At 51.0% G+C, this 27,541-nt stretch overlaps 1 protein-coding gene and 2 pseudogenes across 4 annotated transcripts in view; 2 read left to right on the forward strand and 1 right to left on the reverse strand.

Annotated features, from left to right (window-relative positions):
- LOC307094818 (protein SET-like) overlaps positions 1 to 10,220 on the reverse strand; it is a 23,125-nt pseudogene extending 12,905 nt beyond the window's left edge. The window contains exon 1 of the transcript in view: positions 9,474 to 10,220. The product of the transcript in view is annotated as a protein SET-like (transcript). The remainder of the gene's footprint in view (positions 1 to 9,473) is intronic.
- LOC307095038 (protein SET-like) overlaps positions 1 to 27,541 on the forward strand; it is a 345,435-nt pseudogene that overhangs the window by 84,342 nt on the left and 233,552 nt on the right. The gene's annotated exons all lie outside the window — the stretch shown is intronic.
- LOC307094814 (zinc finger protein 416-like) lies at positions 3,285 to 9,743 on the forward strand. 2 transcript variants are annotated; one of them, XR_013813126.1, is made up of 4 exons: positions 3,285 to 3,718; positions 4,982 to 7,370; positions 9,518 to 9,612; positions 9,719 to 9,743. XR_013813126.1 is itself a non-coding variant. In XM_079763877.1 (2 exons), the coding sequence occupies exons 1-2, from the start codon at positions 3,598 to 3,600 to the stop codon at positions 6,043 to 6,045; spliced, it is 1,185 nt and encodes a 394-aa protein (XP_079620003.1). In that variant the 5' UTR covers positions 3,285 to 3,597; the 3' UTR covers positions 6,046 to 7,976. The 2 variants fall into 2 exon arrangements, 1 of the variants encoding a protein (XP_079620003.1); XM_079763877.1 differs by lacking the exons at positions 9,518 to 9,612; positions 9,719 to 9,743 and having other exon boundaries at positions 4,982 to 7,976.

Genomic DNA, 27,541 nt, shown 5'->3' on the forward strand with positions numbered 1-27,541 from the left:
CCTAAGGATATGTTTCCATTGACTTTTAGAGAATGTGGAAGAGAAAGGGAAAGACAGAGAGAAACATCAAAGTGAGAGGAACACTTTGATTGGTTGCCTCCTGCATGAGCCCTGATCTGGGCCCCGGCCAGGGAGGAGCCTCCAAGCTAGGTACATGCCCTTGATCAGAATCAACCCAGACCCTGCTGTGGGCAGGCCGAGGTTCTATCCACTGAATCAAACCAGCTAGGGCAGGATATGACATTTCTTAGCCCTCCAGCAGCGGACCTTCGTTTTTTTCTCCAGAAGTGTGGTGGAAAAACCCTACATCACTTTTTTGGATTCTTATTACCCAAGTTACTAAGAATATTACCAGTGGCATACAGGAAGCTTAGCCAATGTGCAGTCAGAAAAGGTGTTTCCTCGATAGTTCACACCAATCACAGGCTGTGCCCTGCCCAGGCCTAAAGCCTCTGGCCAAAGCTTTAGGCCTGGGAAGGTGACCTCCAGCTCCCTGTGATAGCAGACACCATCCATTGGGCAGGGGACCCCAGCTCCCTGCAATCCACCACAGAAGCAGACCCCCTCACAGGAGTGGACCCTCAGTTGCCTGCGATCCATCGCAGACTTCCCGCTGGTGCCCAAGGCTGGAAAAGCCTCTGGCAGAGGCTTTCCCGACCTTGGGCTCGGCCAGACCCCAGCCTCCCTGCGACGGATGGCAGGAGCGGACCCCCAGTTGCCTGCGATCCCTCCCAGGCTCCCCGCTGATGCCCAAGGCCGGAAAAGCCTCCGGCAACTGTGGGTCGCAGGGAAGCTGGGGTCCGGCCAAGCCCAAGGCCAGAAAAGCCTCCGTTGGATGGTTTCCTGGTGGGTGTAGCTGGTGGTGTAGTAAAGGTACAGTCAATTTGCATATTACTCTTTTATTAGGTAGGATATGGGCTTGGTGCATGGGTGAGGGCCAGCTGGTCTGCCATGAAGGAGGTCCTGGTTCAGGGTAGGGGTCCACTTGGGGAGCGGGGGTAGCCTGGCTGAGGGCCCTGGGGTGGTTTGTAAGCCGGCCATGTCCCCATTGGGGTGGGTTTCACCGCTTGGGGTGATGCCAGCCTGGGTGATGCCAGCCACGCCCCCATCGGGTTAAGGGTTTACGATGGGGGTGTGTGGCCGGCCTGGGCTAGGGGCTGAGGGCCCTTTGCAGGCTGGTCACACCCCCATTGGGTTGAGGGTACCTGCTGGGGCATGTGGTCCGCCTGGGCCAGGGGCTGAGGGCCATTTGTGGGTTGTTTGCAGGCCAGCCAAACCCCCAGCTTTGTCCAGAAGGACATCCGGAAGGTCTCTAGGTTGAATTAGCATATTACTCTTTTATTAGTATATGCACTGAGTGGCCAGATTATTATGACCTCTGAACGCATAATAATCTGGCCACTCATTGTGTGTGTATGTGTGTGTGTGTATTAGAGGCCCGGTGTATGTATGAATTTGTGCATAGGTCATGGGTGGGGTCTGGCCAGCCTGGCCAGGGGGAGGGAACATGGGTGGCTGGCTGGCCTGCCTGCTGGTCAAACTCCAGGTCGAGGGGACAATTTACATATTAGCCTTTTATTATGTACAATATACACTGAGTGGCCAGATTATTATGTGTTCAGAAATCATAATAATCTGGCCACTCATTGTGTGTGTGTATGTGTGTGTGTATTAGTGGACCAGTGCATGAGTTTCATGCACGTGGGTAAGGGGTGTCCCTCAGCCTGGCCTGCACCCTCTCCAATGTGGGACCCCTTGGGGGATGTCAAGTGGACATCCCTCTTGCAATCCAAGACCGCTGTTTCCTAACCGCTCACCTGCCTGCCTGCCTGATTGCCCCTAGCCACTCTGATGCCAGCCTGCTTATGCCCAACTGCCCCACGACACTGGCCTTCTAACCCCTACTGCCCCACCTTGCTGCGTGATCACCCGCAAATGCCCTCCCCTCCTGGCCTGATCACTGCCTTCTCCTGGGCCACGTCACCGTGGCTTTGTCCTGAAGGACTTCCAGCATGTCTCCCAGTCTAATTAGCATACTACCTTTTTGTTATATGGATAGAGGTCTAGTGCACAGGTGGGGGCCGGCTGGTGTTCCCTGAAGGGGTGGGAATCATGGCAGGGGTACTCTTGGGGGTTGGGGCTGGCCTGGGTGAGGGGCCTGGGGCTGTTTGCATGCTGGCCATGGCCCCATTGGGGTGGGGGTCCCCACTGAGAGCGGTGCATGCCTGGGGTAAGGAACTGGAGTAGTATGCAGGCCAGCCATGCCCCCATCAGTTTGAGTGTCCGCAATTAGAGGCGTTGCCAGCCTGGGCGAGGGGCTGAGGGCTCTTTGCAGGCAGGCCACGCCACCATCGGGGTGAGGGGACCCGCTGGGGTGTGTGGCCGGCCTGGGCAAAGGGCTGAGGGACATTTAGGGGTGGTTTACAGGACAGCCAAGCCCCAGGCTTTATCTAGAAGGATATCCGGAAGGTCTCCCAGTTGAATTAACATATTACCTTTTTATGAGTGTGCATATATATAGGGACCTATGAGGACAAGCAGCCAAGGTTCTCTTGAGGGCAGAGCATGCAGTGACCCAGAGGACAGTATGGGAGGTGCCATCTATGTCAGTGTGGCAGGTGGGGAACCCGGGCTGAGCTGCACAATCACACACAGGGAATGATGACATCACTGTGGTCCCTGGGACTAAAAGCAAAGCGGCAGGGCACTAACAATGACGTACAAATGAATGAAAAGGGTGTCCATTTCTGATGGTGTCTTTATGATATGATATGGGGGATTTTAGGATAATTTCTAACAAGATGGGTTGCTGTGATGCTACATGACAAGTGTAGAGCTTAGAGGCTATATATGTGCCCCCCTGCCATTTCTTGTTGTGGGTTTACCCAGTGAACACTAGGAATGAGATAGCATACATCAGTGTCACCAGCACTTGAAAATCCCCACCGGCATGGGGCAAGGAGAAGAGAGAAGGGTGAGAGAGAAATGTATTCTAGAGGTGGTGAACTAGAATTTGGGGAAAGAAGCTGATTAGAAAACACCCTGTCCTCGTCATGGCTTATTTATGTTACCAGTGAAGTTGTGCCTCTGGGAATGAAGCTGTGTGAGACAAGTGTGGATCAAAGAACTATGGGCAGCAGGTAATGCAGAGTGATGGCCTCAGTAAACTGGGATTGGAGTCAGAAGTGCAATGGGCATTACCATGTTGTTTGGTGTCTTGGAGGGATCATTTGGAGGACAACATGGGTATTGCCTGACAAGACCAGAGTCAAACCCATCACATTCCCATTATGTGCAACATCTCCTCCTACCCTATGTTCCTGACACCAACTATTATTGAAAGGGGGCAGTGTGACTCCTATTTGAGGATGACAGCACAGGTAACTTGTATCTGTTCATCTGCCTTTATTGTTGTGGGAAGACATAGCATCAGTAAGAATATAAGGAGAGATTCACTTTACTGGGACCAAGGGCTGCTTTCTTCTCTGATGTGGGGAGTGGGGGAGCATACGCATGTGCATGGTGGGTAGTATGGCAGACTTGGAATCTCAAGAGAGAATCTTCTCATGGGATGTCCTGTGCCCATTATGACAGGATATGAACTTTGAGGATGTGGCCATTGCCTTCTCTCAGGAGGAGTGGGAGATCCTTGATGAGGCTCAGAGACGTCTGTACTGTGATGTGATGCTGGAAGTGTTCGCCCTTGTATCATTCATAGGTAAGACCTTCACATCTCTCCTAGTGTCCTAAGGTGATGCCCACTCGTTATTTATTCTCCAGACTTAGCACTCTCTCTCTCTCAAAGCCAGACCATGGGCTCAGCTAATTTCCCCCACTGTCTCGTCAAATGGGCTGTGGCTGCCAGTGCTGAGCTGTGCAAAGAGCCCAGAGCAATAGACTCCATAAACCTCCCTGACACCAGTTGCCTCAGAAAGTTCAGGAAGTGTCTAGGTGTCAGCAGTCTTACAGACCTCTTAATGGGTCCATCCTGCTCTTCCACTCCAGGGAGGGTGACTCTATCCAGATCCATGGCTTCCAATTCTGCACCTTTCCTGTCGATAAAGACCGTGTGTCAGTTACCTTCTTTACATACATGAACCAGGGGCTGTTCTTGTAAGACCCTCCAATTATTGTTTGTAATATTACCTTCCCTGGATACTATTACAAGCTGAATGCTATGGGCAAGTGATGGCTTTTCACTGATACTCAGAATATTTAGTTTGTACATATTTCTAGAAAAGGAGGTGCAGGGAGAACCCTAGGTTTCTCCAGGGTGAACATACAGGATGGTCCTAGAGGATGCTTAGCCCGGCTGAGTGGCAACTGAGGGGAGGTATGATGTAAGGATGGTGTACAGATTATACCGGGAACCTGCTCCTGTACAACAGTGTTTCGTGCAGGTTTCAATGGCCACACCTCATTTGTACCTTTCTTTTGCACACTTGACACTTTGCTGACTTGTCATTTCATTAGTGACTTCTTATATTTGGCTATCTTCACCCTTGTGTCCTTTTTACATCACCTATTCCTCTGCACATCTCTTTCTGCAGTATACTACTCCATGGACCTATGCAAGTGCTATAAGGAGCACATACAGGCTTAAATACCCCTCAAACACCAGCTCCTTGCTTATTGAATTTTGCTTGGAATGAGATGTAACCAACCTTATGCACAGCTTGCCCATGTCACCAGCAGAGAAGATCTACTGAATGCTTTTAGCAGCAGAATGAGGTGGACAGTCCCCTTCTCTTCCATGTGGTGCTTGCCATGTTTTTGCTCTATTTCTGTTGAAGTCTTTCATGTTTTGTGATCTTCAGTGGTCAAGAACTTCACAGTTGCATCTTATTAGTTCATCTTTCAGGTCTTTTATTTTCAGCCAGTTGCATGAGACCAATGTATTATGTGCAACACAGTTTCATACTGGGACTTCCCTCTGTCACCACAGTCAACAGTCATTTCCTCATCATTCCTCTGTTTTCAGGTCCTTGGCATAAAATGGATGATGGGGAGGCCTATTCTGAGCACAGTGTGTCTGTAGGAGATTCTCAGATCAGGGCTTCCAAGACAGCTGCAGCCACCCGGAGGACCCATCTGTGTAAGCCGTGCTTCTCAGTGTTAAAAGATATTTTGCACCTGACTGAGTTACAAGTGGCATACTTTGAGAAGAATGTGTTCTTAAGTGATGCATGTGTGAGAGATTTGTGTTTCAGTGCAAACCCTCTTCAGCAGCAGAAGGATGCCAGTGGAGAGAAGCCCTGGAAAGAAGATATGGAGAGTACTTCTCTTGTGACAACCTGCTGGTTCTACTTATCTGGGGTGCCTGAAGCTAGTACTGAGTTTGGGGTAGACTTCCCAGCCATCTCAGGGCTTCTCCAGCACCAGGCCACTCTTAACACTGAGGAGCCACACAGTAACAATGAGATTTCACCGGAATGTCTCGGTGGAAAAAGACATCACCAGTGGGTTCAATGTGAAAGAGCTGCCAGCCAGAAACAGAAAGTTGTTCATCAGAAAGGTCTCAGCTGTGGAGATATGATTAATGAGTCTAATAAATGTGGGAAAGTGTTCAGACAAATCTTTAACCACCTACAGCATGGGAGAGTTCACACTGTAGAAAAGCCCTGTGAGTGTACAGATTGTGGGAAGGTCTTCAGTGAAAGCCCTGCTCTCATTAAACACAACAGAGTTCACATTAGAAAAAAGTGTTATACGTGTTGTGACTGTGGGAAGTCCTTCAATCAAAGGTCTCACCTCACTAGACACCACAGAGTTCACACTGGAGAAAAGCCATATGAGTGTAGTGAATGTGGTAAGCATTTCAGTCTAAGGTCTCAACTCGCTAGACACCACAGAGTTCACACTGGAGAAAAGCCATATGAGTGTAATGAATGTGGGAAGCATTTCAATCAAAGGTTTACCCTCACAAGACACCACAGAGTTCACACTGGAGAAAAGCCATATGAATGTAGTGAATGTGGGAAGCATTTCAGTCTAAGGTCTCACCTCACTAGACACCACAGAGTTCATACTGGAGAAAAGCCATAAATGTGCAGCGAATGGTTTAATTTTCTCACTTATTATAAGAACACTTAAGGGGCTCTATGAGACCCTTTCCATTAATGTAAACCCTTTTTATGGGAACATACACTCTGCTAGATTCCTCATAAATTTGAGATACATGTGAGACTTGAAGGAGCTGCATTGTACTTGCTAACATGCCCAGACCTACCACCCAAATGATGTCACTGTTTCTTTGTAGCTGAAGAGATTTCACCTCTAACACCTGACTCACCTGAGGAGTGTGCATCGGTCACCACCCCTGGGTGCTCAGGGGAATGTATTCTGTGTTTTCACTTCTGCTGGAAGTAATTATGGTTCCTCCAAGCTCTTGGCAGTATCTTCATTCATTTCTCTGTGAGTAGAAAATGTACCTGACCCAGGATTCATCCAGAGCACCCCTTCTCAGCTAAGAAGTGCCACCTGTCTCAGGGACATAGTAGTACTCATATTATGCTTTTATAAATTTGGGAGGATTCTTATTCAGCAACCTGCAAACCCCTTATTCTCCTGTGCTCTAGTTTAGAATCTGTTTAAAGGTATTTTTACATTTGTACCTTTAATTTTGGTTTTATTCACTGCCACAGATGATTTGCAAACACAAATGTGATCTTTCAGCATGTAGAGATGAATAGATATTATGTTTATCCAAAAGTGTATGTGGTTTGAAAGGGACAACATAATGTCCGGAAATCACTTTTTGTCCAATATTGGCTTATTACTTACTGCGGCCCATGGCCTGAAAAGAAAGACCATGTAACTTTGTGCATTTAATTTTCAGCCTAGTGCCTCGATTACTGGTGAGGGCAAAGGTCAGTCTGAAGATGAGACCTTTGCTCTGTTTCTGTGACCAATATGAATCATGTTCTCTGTTCACAGTATGTACTACATAAGCCTCAGCAATGTTTAGGGAACCTGCTCTCCATGTACTGCAAAGGAGACATGTGCCAGGAAGTATGACATTTCATAGGCTGGTGTCATTTGTTGTCAGTCTCTGAGGTGGAACCACAATGAGGACAGAAACACTGTTTCAATAGTGAGTGAGAAAGCCTGCAGTAAATTAGATGATAAGTGTCTCTTCTGAACATAATGCCACAGATGTTCTGGTACCTGTGGCTTGTGTGGCCTTTATGTGCAGACATTCTCAGGACCTCCAAAACTGTTTCGTGTAGCTGACATCGTTGGCAGAATAATCTAATGGTGTTGTGTATTCCCTGGCCCCTCTAGGGTGTTCACATAATGTAGTTGCTCAACAGGCAAGAAGTCAAAGGTAGAGGAAGGATAACCCTGCAATCTGTCCCAGGATGTCTTTGGTATGTAGTCAGCATTCCTATTGAATTTGATGGCAATAGTTGTTTTTTTTTTATGATATACTTTTATGATTTCAGAGAGAGAGAGAGAGAGAGAACAATGAGAGAGTATCATTGATCAGCTGCCTCCTGCATGCCCAATTCTGGGGATCCAGCCCACAACCTGGGCATGTGTCCTGACCTGGAATCAAACCAGTGGCTTTCCGTTAATGTGATCACGCACGAGAAAATGAGGCACAGTGGCCATGGAGAGTTTATATTTGGTGTTCTTCTTTATTAATTATGGTATTATTTTCAGTAGCAACAACTTTAAACTTACTTTGCCACACCCTGTATTTACCTCCAGTCCTTTTGTAATCTTTCTGCCTCCCAGCCCTCCATGCAGGCATTGATTTACCTTCCTGTACAATAGAGTCGTTCATGTTTTTCATAATTTTATTGGTACTAAAAGGTGTATTCTCTTTAAGAAACACTGGCTTCCTTCATGCTACACAGATATTTTGAGACTCGACACTAATGTTTATGTAAATATTTATTTCCAGGAAATATTGTATTCTATGGGTAACCACTTGAACTATTGAGCTGCCTATGGTTTCAGTTATTTCTATGTTTGGGGTTTTATAAATAAAACAGTTGGGAATACTGTGTTGAGTTCTTTCTACAGGTGTATGTGTTACTTACCAAACTGTTCCAGTGTCAGTGAATGTGTTATATTTTAACATCTGGGGAACTGTGATCTAAAATGGTCAATCACTTTGCCTCCCGATCCACCCACAGTAATGAAAATTCCATTTTTCTGCAACCCTGCCAGCACATGTGAAGGTTAATCTTTTTAAATACTAGTCCTATCAGCGAGTATTGTTAACTTGCTTTGGTTTCATTCCATTTCTGTAAAAATGTTTGATGGTGATCATTTCTCATGCATTTCTTTACATTGTCTTTATCTCCTTTGTTAAAATGTCTGCTCCGGATTTTTTGTCTACTTTAAAGTTAATTTATTATCCTAACCAATAGGAGGATAGTGCAGCCTCTAAGACATACGTTTTAATTTCACTCATTCCTCAATGACTCTAGTGGCTTCTTTGCCATATGGAATTCTTGCTTTTGAATTCTAATCACTATACTTTTTCTCAATTTTTACCCTATGTACTATTTGTAGCCCACTTGTACCATACACTTAAAAGTTTAATCTGCATTGTTAACATCCTCCACCAGTGTTCTTTAAGTCTAAGCATTTAATAATACATTACGTGAAGTCTAGGTTAGCAGTAGTTGACAATTTCACCACATTCAAACTGTCAAAATGATCACATTTCATATGGACATAAGATATTTCAGTAGTACATCATTATATTTTACTAATGACCAGGTACATGGATGCGTTCACATTGAAATTAAATTAATCCGAAAGTGTGTGGTGGGGCGGGACTTGGTGAGATTGGCCCCACACTCCCTAGTGCCACCGTCTCACAGTCCCTCCTTGGCCAGCGGTGCCGAGGCTTGAAGGGCATCTGTGTAATGGGTGGGGTCCATCAGCCACTGGTTTGATTCCAGGGCAGGGCACATGCCTTCCTGAATCCCCTGGAGTGGTCGTGCAGGGGGTAGATGATTGCTGTTTTTCTCCCTGTCCCTTTCAAAATGAGGGCCGGGCCTGTGGAGATTGGGCTGAAACAGGCTCTCTGCCATCCCCCGAAGTGTCCTGGATTTCGAGAGGGCAGTTCTTGGGTGACACAACCCAGAGTAAGGCTCCCTCCTCACTGGTTCTGGGGTGCATATGTCAGGTAACCACAACTCACTGGGAAGCTCCTGTGTTGAGCATCTGCTCCCTGGTAGTCATTGCAGGTCATAGCTACCTGTGAGGACGTTGGGCGGTTGCTTAGCCTTTCATATAAATAGATTTTTAGCATACTGATACAGTAGCAATGAATGTGCTCAAGAGCATTCATAATTCACAAGCTGAATTATTGGAAACGTAAGTTTTAAACATTTTTTTAAATTTTGATATATGTGTATTTGATTTAAAACAAGCTTTAATGTGTGTGTGTGTGTGTGTGTGTGTGTGTGTGTGTGTGTGTATAGAGGCCCAGTGTATGAATTGGTGCATGCATCATCATCTTCTTCTCCTTCCCCTTCTTCATCATCCATGTCAGGAAACAAGTAGTACTGTAAAGGATTTGGCCAAATGTATTCGTTGATGACTTCTCCTAACTCACCTGCACCTGCATCAGAATGGTCAGTAATCCAGGTACAGAAGCTCTCTGGTTCCTCATGCTGTCTCTTCCTGCTGGCTTTATTCTGTGTTTGTCTTGAATGTTTCGTCAAATCCTTTCCACATTTCCATTTGATTTCAGTGGACTTTGAAGATGGATCACCACTCTCATTCAGATGAAACTCTTTGGAGATAACTTTATTTTCAAAGTAAGGATTTTCATCAAAATAAAAATCTATTCTGTAACCTGATTTAATATCTTCAAATTCTCTCATTTCAACTCTTGTCAAATAATGCAGCACCTCTTCATTCTCTTCCCCAAGCAGTGCAGACACTTGTGGATGGTTGACAAATGTTGTTACCCAAAAATTAGGGATTTTGGTGATCAATTCTGACCTCTTCTGAAGAAATGGTTGGTGGAGTTTGTTATATTTCTGTTCTACTTTCAAAATCTCCTCACTGGCTTGTTCATTAAGTCTGTCTATTTCATTTTGTAATTCATCAATATGTTCAATCGCTTCTTGCTGTTCTTTTTCTCGCTTTGGCACGTCGGGAGGGGTTGGATTCTTCTCCTGCTTGGGGACTGGAGCCAGTTTCGGTTTCTTTGTTTGAGGTGGGAGCTAGGACTGGCATTTGGGGGCCATTCTGTGAGGCAAGTCCTAGGATCTGATCAATGGGAAGTCGCCAGGCTCAAAGGCGTGCTGAGCACTCACTTTTTCAATTTTTCAAATGAATTTAGGATTTAACCAATAGGAGGGCAGTTCAGCATCTAAGACATCTCGATTCACTTCACCCATTCCTTAAGGACTCAATTGATTTATTTTCCATTTGAACCTATACAGAATGTTTTGAATACTGGGAGGAAAATTGTTTTTCTCACATTTTATCTTATGCACAATTTAATGCCCACTTGCATGATACACTTTTAAGTTAAATCTATGTTGCTAACATTCTCCACCATTTATTCCTGGTGGTAAATACTCTCATCATGATTAGTTGCAAAATGACAAAATGTTGGCACTGAACATGGGCCTGCTAGGATATTTCAGTAGCACATCATTATATTTTATTACAAACATGCTGATGCATTAGTTACAAATATACTCAAAAAAAGTCATGATAAAATAGGAAAATAATAGTAAGTGGCAAGTTTTAATTATTTTTTAAACTTTGATGTAAGTGTAACTGATTTAAAATATACATTCAAAACTATATTTTTATTGATTTCAGTGAGGAAGGGAGAGGGGATAGAGCGAGAGAGAAAGATGAATGATGAGAGAGAATCACTGATAGGCTTCCCCTGCATGCACCACAATATGAATCCAGTCCACCACCTGAGCATGTATCCTGACCAGGAATTGATCAGTGACCTGCAGGGTCATAGGTTATGACTGAACCACTCTTGCCCGGCTCCTCTAAGATTTTCTGGGATCCCACGCAACCTGCAATCAGGGTAGCAATGAGCAATGGCAACTCATCCTAACCTAACCCCTGACTCTGGGCTCAAGGCCTCCTTTACTGTGAATGCCCAGTGAGTTAACAGCAGCCTCGCTTTGGCTCATTTATTTCCCACAATGTTTCTAGAGAGTCAAAGGAGCCAGCTGTTTCCTGTTCTATCTCTATGCTGCTTCCTGTTCTATCATAAGGCCTACGTGTTTTCATTATCCCCAGTTTCAATTAATGTACCCCCAAAATCTTCTGAACTTGGGCAGTGAAATCGTTTCGAACATGAAGTAATGAACTCTAACACTACATACCAAGGCGAGGCCGACCTCCTGCAGGCTGCTTCCTGTTCCTGAACACAGGTATGCCTGGGATATCTTCTACGAAGCAGACCAAGGCATGAATTTGCTTAGAGGACCTGGGAGAAAACATGATGGTCTTCACTCAAATTGGTGGTGTTGAATCAAATCAATTTTAACACTTCTTTTTTTACTGATATTTTAGAGACAGGGGGATACAGAGAAACATCAATGATGAGAGAGAACCATTGATCAGCTCTCTCCTGCATGCTCCCTACAGGGATGGAGCTCCCCAACCTAGGCAAGTGCCCTGACTTGGAATCCAACCAGAGATACCTTGTTTCATGGGTCCATGCCCAACCACTGAGCCATGCCATGTGCGCAAACTATTTTTTTTTTTTTATTGTTGGCTCTATTACAAATAGAACCAATTTCCCCCATCCTCATCCACCTTTGCCTCCCTCTACCTTGCACCCACCATTTCCAGGCACTCAGCACATTATTGTCTATCTCCATGGACTATGCATATATGTATATACTTTTTTTTTCTGCATTTCACTTTATTGTGCACAAAATGAATACAACCATTTGACTAAGCAGCTCCAGAACTGTTAGTGTTCATTAATCAAGAAGTAAATGATGTCAGAAGGAACACTTTTCAATTCCTCCCATACACATATTGTAAAGACAACAAACTCCTAACATATGTCACACAGGCTGGTTTCGACACATAAAAAGCCTAAGCAAGAAGGGTGAATACTGAATATCCACATGGTCAGACCAGGAGCATATGCATCTGCCCTGTAAAGTTCAGGGCCTTGCTTCTTCCCTCATCAGAAGTGCAGGGGCAAGTGTTCGGCTCCTTTGGGACCACGGTCCCTTCACCAGGGACTTATTTCATCGCCTTTTAGAGAGCTTGCCTTGCTCAGGGGCTGCTATTGTGGGTGTTAGATTTCCGGGGCAATGAACAAAGAGACCAGGGTTGAGCGCTCCCTGATTTAGCTGAGAAGCTTTAACCACCCACGTTGCTCCTACGCATAGCTTCTGCCATTGGTTCTTTCCCCTAGCGCCCTGAGAAGACAGAAAAAAAGCCATCCTGTTCTAGAAAATTCATAGGCAAATGGAGCCCCGAGGGGCCCTGCCCAGGACTCTTACCTGAGAAGCCAGAGAGCAGATCCAGTATTTACATGAAAAATTTCCAGAGTCCTGGTCAGTTCCCAGAGTGGCTGAAGGCTTTGATGTTAGCTCCAATGTGATCAGAGTCTGGGCAGTACTTGATTCTGTTTGAATTTGGCAAGCATTCTCTTGACCACACATGCTGAATAATAAGAGGGTGAGGAGATGATTATAGGTGGCAGGACTGTAGCAGTGCAGGTGTGAGAGAGGTGTGGTAGAAAGAGTGATGAGCACTTGGAGGCAGAACCTGCAGAAGGTGCTGAAGATCCTGGGTCAGGTGAGTCTGGAGAGGCAGAACCTGCAGAAGATGGAGACATCTGTAATAATATCAGCAATCAAAAAGACACATTAAATTTTAAAAAAAATATTTTAAAACTACATTACCCAGAAAGGAATGTGACCACGTAGGCGGAGCTAAAGGACACTGTGTCAGTGTATCCGGTTAGGGCGGGACTTCCGCCTTCCTCCTCCTGGCGGGCATTTTGAATTATTCAGTTTCTTTAAGGACTCACAGGCTTCAGCCCACTCGTGGTGAGTAGGAGGAGGCCTGGGAGGCAGCGTCCTTGCTGTGCAGAGTGTGTCTGAAGCTTGTTAAGCACCATCAGGCCAGGTGGGGTCCCTAGCCCTGACCCTGGACGTGGCCCTGGCTCTGGCTCTGGCCCTGGCCCTGGCCCTGGCCCTGGCCCTGGCCCTGGCCCTGGCCCTGGCTCGGACCTGGCCCTAATGCCTAAACCCTAAACCCTAGACTCCAACCCTAACCCTAATCCCATCAACATAAACCCATCAACGTAATCCCACCAAAATAAACCCATCAACCTAATCCCATCACCCCATAACCCTAACCCTCTAACCCTAACCTTAACCCTAAACCCTAACCCAAAACCCTAAACCCTATACCCTAAACCCTAAATCCCAGCCCCAGCTCCCGCCCTCACCTTCGCCCTAAGCCAACCCTCACCCTCACTTTCACCCTTACCCTCACCCTCCCCTAACCCTAACCCTAAAACCCTCACCCTCAAACCCTCACCCTAACCTTAAAACCTGACCCTGACCCTAAACCCTAAACCCTGATCCTGACCCTGACCCAACCTTAAACTCTGACCCTGACCCTGACCTTAGCACCTAACCCTAGCCCCTAATCCCTAAACCTCTAGCCCCTAGCCCTGGCTCTGGCCATGGCCCTGGCCCTGGCCCTGGCCCTAACCCCTAAACCCTAAACCCTAGACCCCAACCCCAACCCTAATCCCATCAACATAAATCCATCAACATATACTGATCTACCTCATCTCATCAACATAAAACCATCAACCTAAGCCGAAACCGGTTTGGCTCAGTGGATAGAGCGTCGGCCTGCGGACTCAAGGGTCCCAGGTTCGATTCCGGTCAAGGGCGTATACCTTGGTTGCGGGCACATCCCCAGTAGGGGGTGTGCAAGAGGCAGCTGATCGATGTTTCTCTCTCATCGATGTTTCTAACTCTCTATCCCTCTCTCTTCCTCTCTGTAAAAAATCAATAAAATATATTTAAAAAAAAACAAACCATCAACCTAAAATCATCATCCTAATGTCATCAACCTAATCCCATCACTCCATAACCCTAACCCTCTAACCCTAACCTTAACCCTAAACCCTAAACCCTATACCCTATACCCTAAACCCTGGCCCCTAGCCCCAGCCCCAGCTCTCGCCTTCGTCCTAAGCCAACCCTCACCCTCACTCTCAACCTTACTCTCACCTAACCCTAACCCTAAAACCCTCACCCTCATCCTCAAACCCTCACCCTAACTTTAAACCCTGATCCTGACCCTGACCCTGACCCTAAACCCTTATCCTGACCCTGACCCTAACCTTAAACACTGACCCTGACCATGACCCTAGCCCCTAACCCCTAAACCCCTAGCCCCTAGCCCCTAGCCCTGGCCTTGGACGTGGCCCTGGCCCTAACCCCTAAACCCTAAACGCTAGACCCCAACCCCAACCCAAATCCCATCAACCTAATCTTATCAACATAAACCGATGAACATAAACCAATCAACCTAATCTCATCAACATAAACCGACCAGGCGGTGGCCTGGGTGCTCAGCCGCCCGCTCCCGCAGGGAGCTGGGAGAGGGCGCCTTGGCCAGCTGGAGCAGGGCATCTTCCGAGAGCGTGGAAGGCCCGCAGCCAGAGCCTGGGCAGGGCCCTCAGGTCACTCACCTTTTGGACCTGCTATCCCCCAGGACCTCAGGCCCGCTCCCCTCCTCACCTCCTCTTGGGCCTCCACCACCTGCTGCTGCTGTACTGGCTCTGCAGAGGCGGAGGGGCCTGTGGGCGACTCCTGTCCCCCCGGCTCCACCCCAGGGACCTCCCCCCCACAGGCTGCCGACCTCAGGGCGGGCTGCGCCCCGTTCTCACACAGCGACGGCTCCTGGAGTCATTTCTCAACCCTCAGCCTAGGATCCGTTCCCATTGATTCTGAGAGAGGAAGAGACATGGACCAGCTGCCCCTGCATGGCCCAACCAGGGACCGACCGCAACCCGGGCCAGGGTGTTCCTCTCCTTGGAAGCTCAGACACAGGCCCTGAGCGGAACAGGAGGCCCCACCTCAGGCGGGCACATGGCCCAGAGCGCCCGGCGCCCCTGCTGCTCCTGTCTCTCCTGCTCTAATGTTTCCTTTGCCACGAGGCCGCCGACCTGGGAACTCACGGCCCACAGAGTGCAATTGACACCACGTCTCCCGTGGTTCCTGCAGCAAAGTAACAGCGAAGCCTTCCCACAGAGCCCCGTGCAGGAGCCACGACCTGCAACCCCCTCGAGTCCTGGCCCTGTGGGGTCCCACGTGGCCGAGACGTGTCCCCTGGGCCGGGCCTTGGCGGGTGAGGAGGGCGCCGGGCACAGCGCGGAAGCTGGATGGTGACAGTGACTCAATCCGGCCACCACTTTATGTTTGGCTGTAAAATTCAGCCACGTTTCCTTCCAAGATGTTTCACCACAAAAACCCCCAATTTCTGCACCCTGAGCATGTGGGCCTGGGCACCCGTGCACCTGCTGAGAAGGGACCCACAGCTCACAGCGGGGCTCAGGGGTTGAGCGTTGACCTAGGAGCCAGGTCATGGTCAGGGCACAGGGATGTGCGGTAGGCAGCTGATCCATGATTCTCTCTCATCATGCATGTTTCTCTCTCCCTCTTTCTCCCTTCCTTTCTGAAATCAATAAAAATATATTTTTTTTAAAAGAAAAATAAATAAATAAATAATAAAGTCTGCCCCCCTCACCCCTGCCTACACCTTGCCTGGAATCGAACCCAGGACCCTACAGTCGGCAGGCTGATGCTCTATCCATTTGGCCAAAACCAGATAGGGCTGCATTCCCTTCTTCCCAAGGCAGTTTCTAGGTTTCTAGGTTTCTAGGCATCACCTGTGGGCCAGAGCTGGGCTCAGTGCAAAGCCACAGGGATGAGAAACCTAGTCTCTGCCCTCAGATTTTTAGAAACAGAGGAAAGGGGAGAGAGAGAGAGAGAGAGAGAGAGAGAGAGAGAGAGAGAGAGAGAGAGAAAGAGAAACATCTATGTGAAAGCAAACATCAATTGGCTGACTCCTCCACATCTCTTACCAGGGATGGAGCCCACAACCCAGGCATGTGCCATGACTGGGAATCAAACTGATAACCTCTTGTTTCATGGTTGTCACTCAAACACTGAACCACACCAGCTGGGCTATTCTGTCTTTTAATGTTACTCTAAATAAACATGCAGATGCTACAATGTTAGCTCCATGAAGCAGAGAGATTTTTGTCATTTCTATCCTTTTTTGTTCAATAACATAGTCCAAATACCCAAAATAGTGCTGAGCATGGAGTAGGCTCTTAAATATTTGTTGAATGAACGATAAGGATCAACTAAAATCTCTACTGACTCATTCAAACAATATCAGCTTCCTTCTGTCCTTGACTGGAATCGAACCCAGGAACATACAGTCTGCAGGCTGACGCTCTATCCTGATCCTGATCCGCACTGCCTGACCCGCAGAGTCAGTGCCTCCACTTAGCCAAACCAGCTAGGGCTGCATTCCTGTCTTTCCACGGCAGTTTCTAGGTTTCTAGGCATCACCTGTGGGTGCTGAGAGCAATGTCAATGCCTCCCAGGCTCCCCGCAGGGTGCTGAGCGCAGAGTCAGTGCCTCCAGGGCACCCAGTTGGGTGCTGAGTGCAGAGTGAGTGCCTCCTGGGTTCCTGGCAGGGTGCTGAAACAGAGCACAGTGCCTCCCGAACTCCCGGCAGGGTACTGAGAGCTGAGTCAGGGCCTCCCGGGGACCTGGTTGGGTGCTTAGAGCAGAGCAAAGTGTCTCCCGGGCTTCCGGCAGGGTGCTGAGAGCAGAGCACTGTGCCCCATGGGCTCCCGCAGGGTGCCGAGAGCAGAGCACAGTACCGGTGCCTCTCAAGCTCCTGGTAGTATGCTGAGAGCAGAGTCAGTGCCTCCTGGGCTCCTGGTTGGGTGCTGAGAGCAGAGCACGGTGCCTCCCGGGCTCTCGGCAGGGTGCTGAGAGCAGATTCAGTGATTTCTGGGCTCCATGTTGAGTGCTGATAGCAGAGTCAGTGCCTCCCTAGCACCCGGTTGGATTCTGAGAGCAGAGTTCAGTGCCCCCTGGGCTTCCGTCAGGGTGCTGAGAGCAGAGTCAGTGCCTCCCAGGCTCCCGGTTGGGTGCTGAGGGCAGAGCACGGTGCATCCCGGGCTCTCGACAGGGTGCTGAGAGCAGATTCAGTGATTTCTCGGCTCTCCGTTGGGTGCTTAGAGCAGAGTTAGTGCCTCCCGAGCACCCGGTGGGGTGCTGAGAGCAGAGCACAGTGCCTCCCGGTCTCCTGGCTGGGTGCTGAGATTAGAGTCAGTGCTTCCCGGGCTCTCGGCAGCGTGCTGAGAGCAGAGTGAGTGCCTCCCGGGCTCCAGGCAGGGTGCTGAGAGCAGAGTTTCGTGTTTAAATCATGATGTGGTTTGCTGTGCTGGCATAGGGCCCACTTTATCAGCTGTCTTGAGAACTTGTTCTTGGCACGTCGCTGTCAAGATTCCGACACACATGAGTCCCCTACCCCATCGCCAGTTCCAGGATCCGGGAAGGGAGAAAGGACTGCTCTTCCCTCCCTGTGGGCTGGCTCCCAGAAGAATCCTGGTGTTTCTCCCAAATGCTGGGTCACATACACTTTGTTTTGTTCTGGAGATGCTTCAGGCTGGAGAGGCTCTCAGGCAGCCAGGCAAGGGCAGAACGGCCTTGGGGGTAGAGGGGCAGGGGCAGTGGGCTAGACTGGTGGGCAGGCTAGAAGAGGGGACCAAGGCACAGGTGTCCTACTCCTCAGGCCCCTCCAGGAGGCAGGCAGGAAGGAGAATCTGGCACACCAGACCAAAAGCACAGTGGGCTCTGGGTCTCTGGGGCTGTTTTCATGACAGAAGAAATAGGCGCCGTTCCTCCTTATCCCAGCACACCTCCATGCTCCCGCCTGCTCCAGGGATAGAAAAGATGAGAAGTTCAAAAGCTAATCTGGGTACTGCTGGGACCATGGATACCAGAACAGCTTCTATGACTGCCCAAAAGTCATTCTTTGAGTCCCTACTGTGTGCCAGGTGCTGTGTGAGACACGGAGTCACAGAGGGGGGAGCTCTAGCCTTTCAGAGAGGCCTGTCCTCTTTGGGGACCACAGGTGGAGGTGAGTGGCTGGGCACAGTGACCTGACCATGCTCTGGGGTGCCCCCCATGGGAAGTCTGTGCACAGTAATGCTTGAGGCTCTTTCCAGCTCTGAAATGTGGAAGCTCTGCTCTGGTGTCCTAAGAGTTCAGAAGGTTGTGCATGAAGGTGAGCTCCAGGGCTGAGGGACAGGACTCTTAGAAAGGAAGGGATCCAGGTTCCAGGGCGGGGAGGGCACCATGAGGAGAATGCTTTTGCTGAGGTGGAAGAAGCATCAGACTGTAGGTGTGCAGAAGCACGGATCCTGAGAGAGGGGTCCCAAGGGCACAGAGCTCCTTTGATTCTGATGAGATTAGTTAACAGAATGAGCAGGAACAGGGTTGCAGAGAGAAAGTGGAGACAAGGAGGTCTCTCAAATGGCTGGGAGCGAGGCCATGAGGACCCCGATGAGCTTTTGCCTGTGAGGAAGGAGACAGACCCGACACGGGAGTCTCCTCAATAAGGAGCCTTGAAGAATAACAGCCGAGGAAGGCAGAGCAAAGGGATGAGTGACAAAGCAAGCTCAAGACTTTTAGCCTGGTTCCTGAGAAAATGATACGAAGTCAGATCCCAGGAGGACATTACACATGGGCAGCAATGATTTAAGAAATGCTTGATCAGCAGAACACTAAGCAGCCTGGCCCCGAGACTCAGACTGGCCACGTTTTAGGCTCCTCTGAGTCTGCTGGGCCAAGACCACCTAAGGAAATGACTAAGTTTTGGAAGTCATTACCCACCTTTACTGTCCGCCCCAACATTTTCCCAATTAATCTCTAATACAGACCCTCACAAACCCATTATTTGTGCAGCCAGGCCAGCATGGCTCAGTGGTTGGACGTCGACCTATGAACCAGAAGGTCAGCGTTCAATTTCAGTCAAGGACACGTGCAGGATTGTGGGTTCAGGCACAGGTGTCAGGTCTGTCTCCTTCCTCACCCAATGCGGTGGGGGGGGGGGCGCAGGCAGGAGGCAGCCAACCAATGATTCCCTCTCGTCATTGATGTTTCTATCTCTTTCTCCCTCTCCCTTCCTCTCTCAAATAAATAAAAAAATATTTTAAAAAATTATGTCCATGTGAAAAATGTTTTCAGACCTGACTGTCTGAATGACCCAGCCAAGCTTGGCAGGTGAGTTCAGATACAGGTTAGGATCTTCACACACAGTCATCTTTAATCATTCTGATGAAACGCTGTGGAAAGTGGGGTACAGATTGTCAGGGATGGCTTTGTCACTCAAAGATTACCAAGTCTATTTACATTCATGATGTCATTTAATCCACTTATGCATCGCTACCGATGCCCAAGAAAGGATTTTTTTATTTAGATTTTCTAGAACCAGGACCTGGAACTCAAGATACTCCATATCCACAATCAACCCCAAGTGATCTCTGCCACCCTGATGCCCTGCCATCAGGGCCATTCTGCTGGGCAGCGTCCTCCCTTCGTGAGAATTACTCTAGGGAAGATGGATACTCATCAGAGTGAAGAGAACAAATTGGAGTGTCTGGTCCATTGCATCCTTGACTTGCTCAGTTCCTGGAGCTCTGGGTTCTATAGATGTGTTTACAAGGCACAGAGAACAAAGAAACACTCATTTTGAGAAGAGAATCCCCACATATGAGATCTGTAAGGTCTGTGCTAGGAACCCCACAGTGGCCTCAGCCCTAGTGCCACGTTTCTGGGTCATTCCAAAGCTGCTCTGCTTAAGGAATCACATCCAGCTCACATTAGAGAGCAGACAGTTGCTGACAGCAGGAGCCGGACTTCTGCCGAAGCCCCTGTCCCCCTACCCTAATATGCTATGGATCCAGGGAACTGCGCCCTGGGGAGAGCAGAGGAAGTTAGGAGAGTCATCCAATTGGAAGGATGAACCCCCTTTTGCTCCTCCTCCCCTCACAGCAGGGCTGCTTTGTAAAGAGGGTTTCAAGGATACACTCCTGTGGAGCCACTGTATCCAGCCATCCTCAGCAATTCCTGACGACCCCTCAGAGCTCACCCATGTGTTGCTGGGCAAAGTGCTGACTGGCCAGGGGTGGGAGCTGCCCATCATGTGCCGCATGCTATTGCTTGCACCCACCACCGTTATACCCATTTTAAGAAGAGGGTAGGTGTAGAGGGGTCACCTCTGGCCTGCAGCAGAGCCAGAATTTAAACCCTGAGCCTAAGTTCAAACCCAGTCTCTTTGCACTCTCCCCTGGTGCGTCCCCACCGTGTTTCCTCCATCCAAATCCCCAAATCCACCCTCGGCCCAAGAGGCAAGTAGCTAAGCCCTTAGGCTGGTGTATTGGATTCACAGGCACCTCTTTGGGGATTTTTGCTGGCGAGGACCAGGGATTCGGTGGGTCTCTTTAAGTAATGTGGGCTTATCCTAAGGACACCTTCTTTAGAAAATCAGGACTCATGATATAAGTGGGCCTGGAATGGGAAGGTCATTCAGATCCAAGGCAGCTCTGGGGCCACAGCTCTAGGGGTTCATGTCTTCACTTTAGTGTCTCCTCTGCAACATGGCTTATTAATTCCTGTCCCTGCCTCTTCTTGCTTCTGCTGGGAAAATTTCTCCATTTTCCCAGCTCAGATTCCTGAGAGAATCTGGATGGTCCTGACAATCATTATCCCAGTGGTTTGCACAGAACTTTGAGCCAAACCCATCCTTCATGTCCTTAGCCGTGTGTAAGGACGTGCCCATGGGCAGAGAGCATGGCTTACACTGTGGCCAGTTTGTCTAATAGCAGTCTTATCGTATCTGACGTTAAAGATAAACAAAACCAGCTGATAGTTAAAGTGGTCAGGATGCACTTCAATCAGTAATGCACAATTGCAATAGGAAAAAGAGACCAGCATGAACTGAACTAAATTTTGATTTGTACAGAGGTGACTGGGCATTTTAAAGGGACAATGCGGAGACAGGGAAGGGGTGAGTGGGGGCTCAGTAGAGTCAGGGAAGTGGAAAATTACGAAAAGCAGGAGGGAGTTGGTCCCTATGAAAGCCATCTGGTGCTTATCCAAGTCCGGTTCTTCCCTTCCCAGAGAGGCTGTGAGGCAGGGACCTATCTTCAGGTGTTGGCTGGACAAACAGTAAATTCTTTCGATAATCCTGAGTTTTCTCAGGCAGGCGCTTTAGGAGGGGCTAGGGCCATGCATGGCTTTGAGCTGTTAACAATTCTGTTAGGAGAAACCAAGATGGCGGCATAGGTTAAACACCTAACCTACAGCCTTGCACAACAATTTCAAAAATACAACTAAAAGTAAAAACGGACATCATCCAGAACCACAGGAAAGCTGGCTGACTGAAATTCCCACAACCAGAAGGAAAGAGAAAACCACAAGGAAAATCAGAGGAGCCGTAAAAGCCTGAGGTATGGAGACACGGGCGGAGACACGAGCACGCGTGGTGTGGGGAGGACGGAGCCAGAGAGGAAGGGGTGGCTGACGGCCTGGCCGGCATTCTCTAGCAGGAAGGAGATAAAAGCTCCATATTGCGCTGAACCCCAGCTCCGACTGCACTGAACCCCAGTTCCGGGCGAAACCCTGGGAAGCCAGGTTCATGCTGGGGGAATCTGGGCTGTGGGGCGGAGGCGCGGAGGAGCGGCGCCGGAGGCGCGCATGTGAATGCGCGCAGAGGAGGGACTGTCGCCTGAGCCGCTGAATTGCCCTAGCGGGAAGGAGACAAAAGCTCCGGACCGTGCTGAACCCCAGTTCCAACTGCACTGAACCCCAGTTCTGGGAAAGACCCGGGGAAGCCAGGCTCATACTGGGGGAATCTGGGCTGTAAGGCAGAAATGCAGAGAAGCAGCGAAAGGCAGAGCACCGGAGGCGCGCACGGGATTGTGCGCAGAGGATGGTCTGTTGACTGTGCCGCGGGATTGCCCTGGTGGGAAGGAGACAAAAGCGCCAGACTGTGCTGAGCCCCAGTTCCGACTACACGGAAACCCAGTTCCGGGCGAGAATCTGGGAATCCAGATTCATTGGGGGAGAGACTAGACTGTTTGGTAGCGGGCGAAACTCCAGGGCGCTTTTCTCTCAGAGGTGTTTGTAGGGAGTACAGAGGGACACTGAGACACAGGAACCTCATAGGGCGGGGCTGACGGGAAGTCAAGGCTGTAGGCTCCACCCTGTAACTCCGCCCCATCCAAGCTGAGCACAGAGGCTTTTACAATTTTGCAAGTCTAGTTGAATAAGGCTGTCTCCCGGCATAGACACAGCTGATCCTCACAGCCAATTGGACTGGAGGTCACATCCTCCCAGTATACCAACAGCAATCAAGGCTTAACAACACCAAGACTTTGCACTCAGCCCACAAAGGGGGGTATCAAGAGCGACCACCTAGGGAGATTGGGGAAGCTGAGCGATAGGGAGGCAGCCAAAAGGGGAAGACACCGAAACAGGTCATGAATATAAGGGATGCTGTAATTCCTGCTGAGTGGCCTCAGGCAGTAGCTGACCTACACTCCATTGGAGACCCAGAAACGAGGGCATCTAGTGGTCGGTGTGAGATGACACCAGATTTCAACCACTCGCATAAGGGACACATTCAAGAGGCAGACTCAGTGAGCGCCAAAGCCTTGCTGCACCAAGACCCGGCCCATAAACGTGTCTCCTGCACAGCAACTCTTCCTTTATAGACACAGAGGGTCCGCACGGCCAATTGGCCTGGAGGACAATTCCTCCCAGTGACACCAACAACAATCAAGACTTAACTATACAAAGGAGGACCAAGATGGAGGCATAGGGCGGAAGCCTGATTGTTGCCTACCACAACAATTTTGAGACTATGACGGGAGAGCAGAGCAGACACCATCCAGAACCACCGGAGGGCTGGCTGAGCAGATGCTCTACAACTAGAATAAAAGAGAGGGGTACGCGGGATGATGCTGATGCCGGTGACCCAAAGATCACACTTTAAGAACTACGGCTCAGGCGACACAATGGCGGCCTGGAACGTGCTCAGCGCAGTTCCCCCGGCGGTCTCCGGCTGAGGGGACGGCTCCACTCGCTGCTGAGCACGAACAGACGAGCCCCTGGGAGACATGGGGTGGGAGACTCCGCACTTGCTGACCTCCGAGTTCTTCAAGAATCTCAACGCCCCGAAAGCGGCCAGGTGCGCACGCTCAGCGACCAGCCACCGCTGCAGACCCAAGGGCCGACGCAGCCACCCCGGACCAGCCCGCCGCCGCGCACCGGGCACACCGGAGCTTCGCCAACCCCGCCACCCAACGAGTTCTGCAGCGGCTGCCCTGGAGCTCTGAGAAAATAGCCGAAGGAATTGCTGAGAGGGAATTGACCAACAGGAATTGGGATCAAGAAGACGAAACCCTGCTGGGTCCCGGATCCGGGTGAAGCCGCGCGCCCCTGGGTCCGGGTGAGGCTGGGAACTGGGTCAGGGTGAGTCTGGGTCCCGGGTCCGGGCGAGGCCACATGCCCCTGGATCCGGGTAAGGCTGGGTCCCGGGTCCGGGTGGGGCCGCCCCCCTGGGTCTGGGTGAGGCTATGCGCCCCTAGGTCCGGGTGAGGCTGGTACCTGGGTCTGGGTGGGGCCATTCGCCCCTGGGTCCGGGTGAGGCCACGCGCCCCTGGGTCCGAGTGAAGCTGTATCCCGGGTCCGGGTGAGGCCGTATGCCCCTGGATCTGGGTGAGGCTGGGTCCCGGGTCCGGGTGAGGCCTCGCGCAATTGGATCCGGGTGAGGCCACGCACCCCAGGGTCTGGGAGAGGCCACACGCCCCTGGGTTCGGGTGAGGCCACACGCCCCTGGGTCCGGGTGAGGCCACGCGACCCTGGGTCCGGGGGAAGCTAGATCCTGGGTCCGGGTGAGGCCGTGTGCCCCTGGATCCGGGTGAGGCTGGGTCCCGGGCCCGGGTGAGGCCACGCTCCCCTGGGTCCGGGTAAGGCCACGCGCCCCTGGGTCCGGGTGAAGCTGGATCCCGGGTCCGGGTGAGGCCGTGTGCCCCTGGGTCCGGGTGAGGCCACGCGACCCTGGGTCTGGGAGAGGCCACGCGCCCCTGGGTCCGGGTGAGGCCACGCGCCCCTGGGTCTGGGGGAAGCTAGATCCTGGGTCCGGGTGAGGCCGTGTGCCCCTGGGTCCAGGTAAGGCCACGCGCCCCTGGGTCCGGGTGAAGCTGGATCCCGGGTGTGCCCCTGGATCCGGGTGAGGCTGGGTCCTGGATCCGGGTGAGGCCGCGCACACCTAGGTCCGGGTGAGGCCACGCGCCCCTGGGTCTGGGAGAGGCCACACGCCCCTGGGTCCGGGTGAGGCCGTGTGCCCCTGGATCCGGGTGAGGCTGGTTCCCGGGTCCGGGTGAAGCCACGCCCACCTGGGTCCAGGTGAGGCCACGCACCCCCTGGGTCCGGGTGAGGCCACGTGCCCCTGGGTCCGGGCGAAGCCGTGCCCCTGGGTCCGGCTGAGACCAAACCAGAGGGAGTCGGACCTGCATTACCAGCATTTGTCCACCATCCAGATCTGAGGGGTCAGTGCCGACATGTACACATAAGGAACTGGTGGACATTGATATTGGGTCTCAAAAGAACTGTTGGTCCAGAAAGAAACTCACTACAGACTGATTCATTTGCCTGTCAGCATAACTATTATTGCTCGTCTCACATTCAGTTCTTATAAGTATATCTCTAGTGACACATGATCTCGCTCATCTAGGAGAAATGATGAACAACATAGACTGATGAACAAGAACAGAACCAGAAACAAGGAGGCATCGATTGGACTATCGGGCCTCAGAGGGAGAATAGCAGAGGGTGGGGGGAGGGGGGAGAGATCAACCAAAGGTCTTGTGTGCATACAGATGAGCCTAACCAATGGTTAAGTTCAACAGGGGGTTGGGGCATCCGTGGGGAGGGGTGTGGGATGGGAATGGGGGGATGAGGGCAAATATGTGACACCTTAATCAATAAAGAAATTTAAAAAAAAATTCTGTTAGTGTTCTGTTCAAATCTTTGCAGGCCAAGGTTGAGGCGTCGAAGATGAGAAGGCTCAGGAGAGCCTGGTTAGAGTTTGGTCAAGGAGGGACTCTTTGTCACTGATCCCCTTCACACCCCTGGGAAGTGAGTGTGACCAGTGAAGAAATGAGGAAGAGAGTGTGTCTTAGTGCCCCTCAGACGTAAGAACAGCACTGGCAGCGTGCCTTGAGCAGCCCCCTGCGAGTCCCCTCCTGCTGGCTCACTGCTCTCCTCACCATCCCCACTACCTGCCTCGGATTCACTCCTATGGCACTTAGCAGCAGCATCTTGGAATTGTCCCGTAGCATTTTTATGTCCAGAGAAGAAGTACGTAGGGTTCGTATTCCTCTGTGTCCCCGTGGTTGGGTCAATACATGTTTAAAGATCGACCAATAACTGGGAGTTTACAATGATCTACATAAAGGCAACACAAATCGATGCAACCCAAAGTTGAGATCACCAGTAACTATGTGAACAGTGAGGGCATGGTCTCCATCCTGGAGTGCCACCATTCCTGCCTGAGCTGGTAGGATCAGTGGGTGGGCACAGCACCCATTCTCAACAGCCAGGCACCGAAGAGTAAGACTGGAACCAGAGAGATAGAGAAATCTGAGGCATTCAGCTGGAGATTCCAGTTGAACCCACTAAAAAAGTCATGCATCCAACCAGCCATCTGGTCTCCAGCCCATCTATTCCTCAAACATTTACTTAGTGTTTTCAGCCAGCCAAGCATCATATTAAGTACTGAGGGATCGTGGACAAATAAATCACCATCATGAGGCAAAGACTCTGCTCTCATCAGCCATCCGGGAGTCCGGGAGGCACTGTGCTCTGCTCTCAGCTCCCATGCTGGGAGCCCAAGAGGCACTGTGCTCTGTTCTCAACACCCTGCCAGGAGCCCAGGAGGCACTGTGCTCTGCTCTCAGCTCCCAACCAGGAGCCCGGAAGGCACTGGGTCTGCTCTCAGCAACCTGCCGAGAGCCTGGGCGGCACCATGCTCTGCTCTAAGCACACAACCGGGAGCCCGGGAGCCCGGGAGCCACTGACTCTGTTCTCAGCACACTACTGTGAGCCTGAGAGGCACTGTGCTCTGCTCCCAGCACCCAACCAGGTGCCCGGGAGGCACTGGCTATGCTCCCAGCACCCTGCCAAGAGCCCAAGAGGCACTGAGCTTTGTTTTGAACACCCTGCCAGGTGCCCGGGAGGCACTGACTCTGCTCTCAGCACCCTGCTAAAAGCTCAGGATGCACCATGCTCTGCCCTCAGCACCCTGCTGGGAACCCAGGAGTCATTGACTCTGCTCTCAGCACCCTGCCGGGAGCTTGGAGTCACCGTGGTCTTCTCTCAGCACCCTACCATGAACCCGTAAGGCACTGACTCTGCTCTAAGCACCCAAACGGGAGCCTGAGAGTCACTGACTCTGTTCTCAGCACCCTACCGGGATCCCGGGAGGCACTGACGCTGCTCTCAGCACTCTGCCGGGAGCCAGGGTGGCACCGTGCTCTTCTCTCAGCACCCAACCGAGAGCCCGGGAGGCACTGACTCTGCTCTCAGCACTTTGGCGATAGCCCAGGAGGCACTAAATCTGCTCTCAGCACCCAACCGGGAGCCCAGAAGGCACTGCCTCTGCTCTCAGCACTAAACAAGGTTCACAGGAGGCACTGACTCTGCTCTCAGCATGCTGCAGGGAGCCCCGTAGGCACCGTGCTCTGCTCTCAGCACGCTGTTGGGAGGCTGGGAGACACTGTGTTCTGCTCTCAGCACACTACCGGGAGCCCAGGAGGCAATGTGCTCTTCTCTCAGCACCCACCGGGAGCCCAGGAGGTATTGACTCTGCTCTCAGCACCCTGCTGGGAGCCTGGGAGGCATTGACACTGCTCTCACCACCCTCCAGGGAGCGCGAGAAGCATGGTGCTCTGCTCTCAGCACCCAAACGGGAGCCCAGGAGGCACTGACTCTGCTCTCAGCACGCTACCGGGAGCCCAGGAGAAAATGACTCTACTCTCAGCACCCAACCGGGAACCCAGGAGGCACTGTGATCTGCTCTCAGCACCATGCTGGGAGCCCGGGAGGCACTGTGCTCTGCTCTAAGCACCCAACTGGTAGCCCGTGAGGCACTGACTCTGCTCTTAGCACTCTGCTGGGAGACCGGGAGACACCATGCTCTGCTCTCAGCACATTGCCAGGACTCCGGGAGGAACTGTGCTCTTCTCTCAGCACCCACCGTGAGCCCGGGATGTATTGACTCGGTTCTCAGCACCTTCCCTGTAGCCCAGGAGGCACTGACACTGCTCTCAGCACCCTAAAGGGAGCCCGAGACACACGGTGCTCTGCTCTCAGCACCCTGCCGGGTCCCTGGAGGCAGTGACTCTGCTCTCATCACCCTGCCGGGAGCCTGGGATGCAATGTGC

This window comes from Cnephaeus nilssonii (genome assembly GCF_951640355.1).
Source record: "Cnephaeus nilssonii genome assembly, chromosome: 24".
Lineage (NCBI taxonomy): Eukaryota > Metazoa > Chordata > Mammalia > Chiroptera > Vespertilionidae > Cnephaeus > Cnephaeus nilssonii.

Excerpts from the sequence above, each read along its gene's own strand:
- LOC307094814 (XM_079763877.1), top strand. The coding sequence starts at position 3,598 with ATGAACTTTGAGGATGTGGCCATTGCCTTCTCTCAGGAGGAGTGGGAG. Across the intron at positions 3,719-4,981 it reads CGCCCTTGTATCATTCATAG|GTCCTTGGCATAAAATGGAT; the intron begins GTAAGACCTTCA and ends CTCTGTTTTCAG.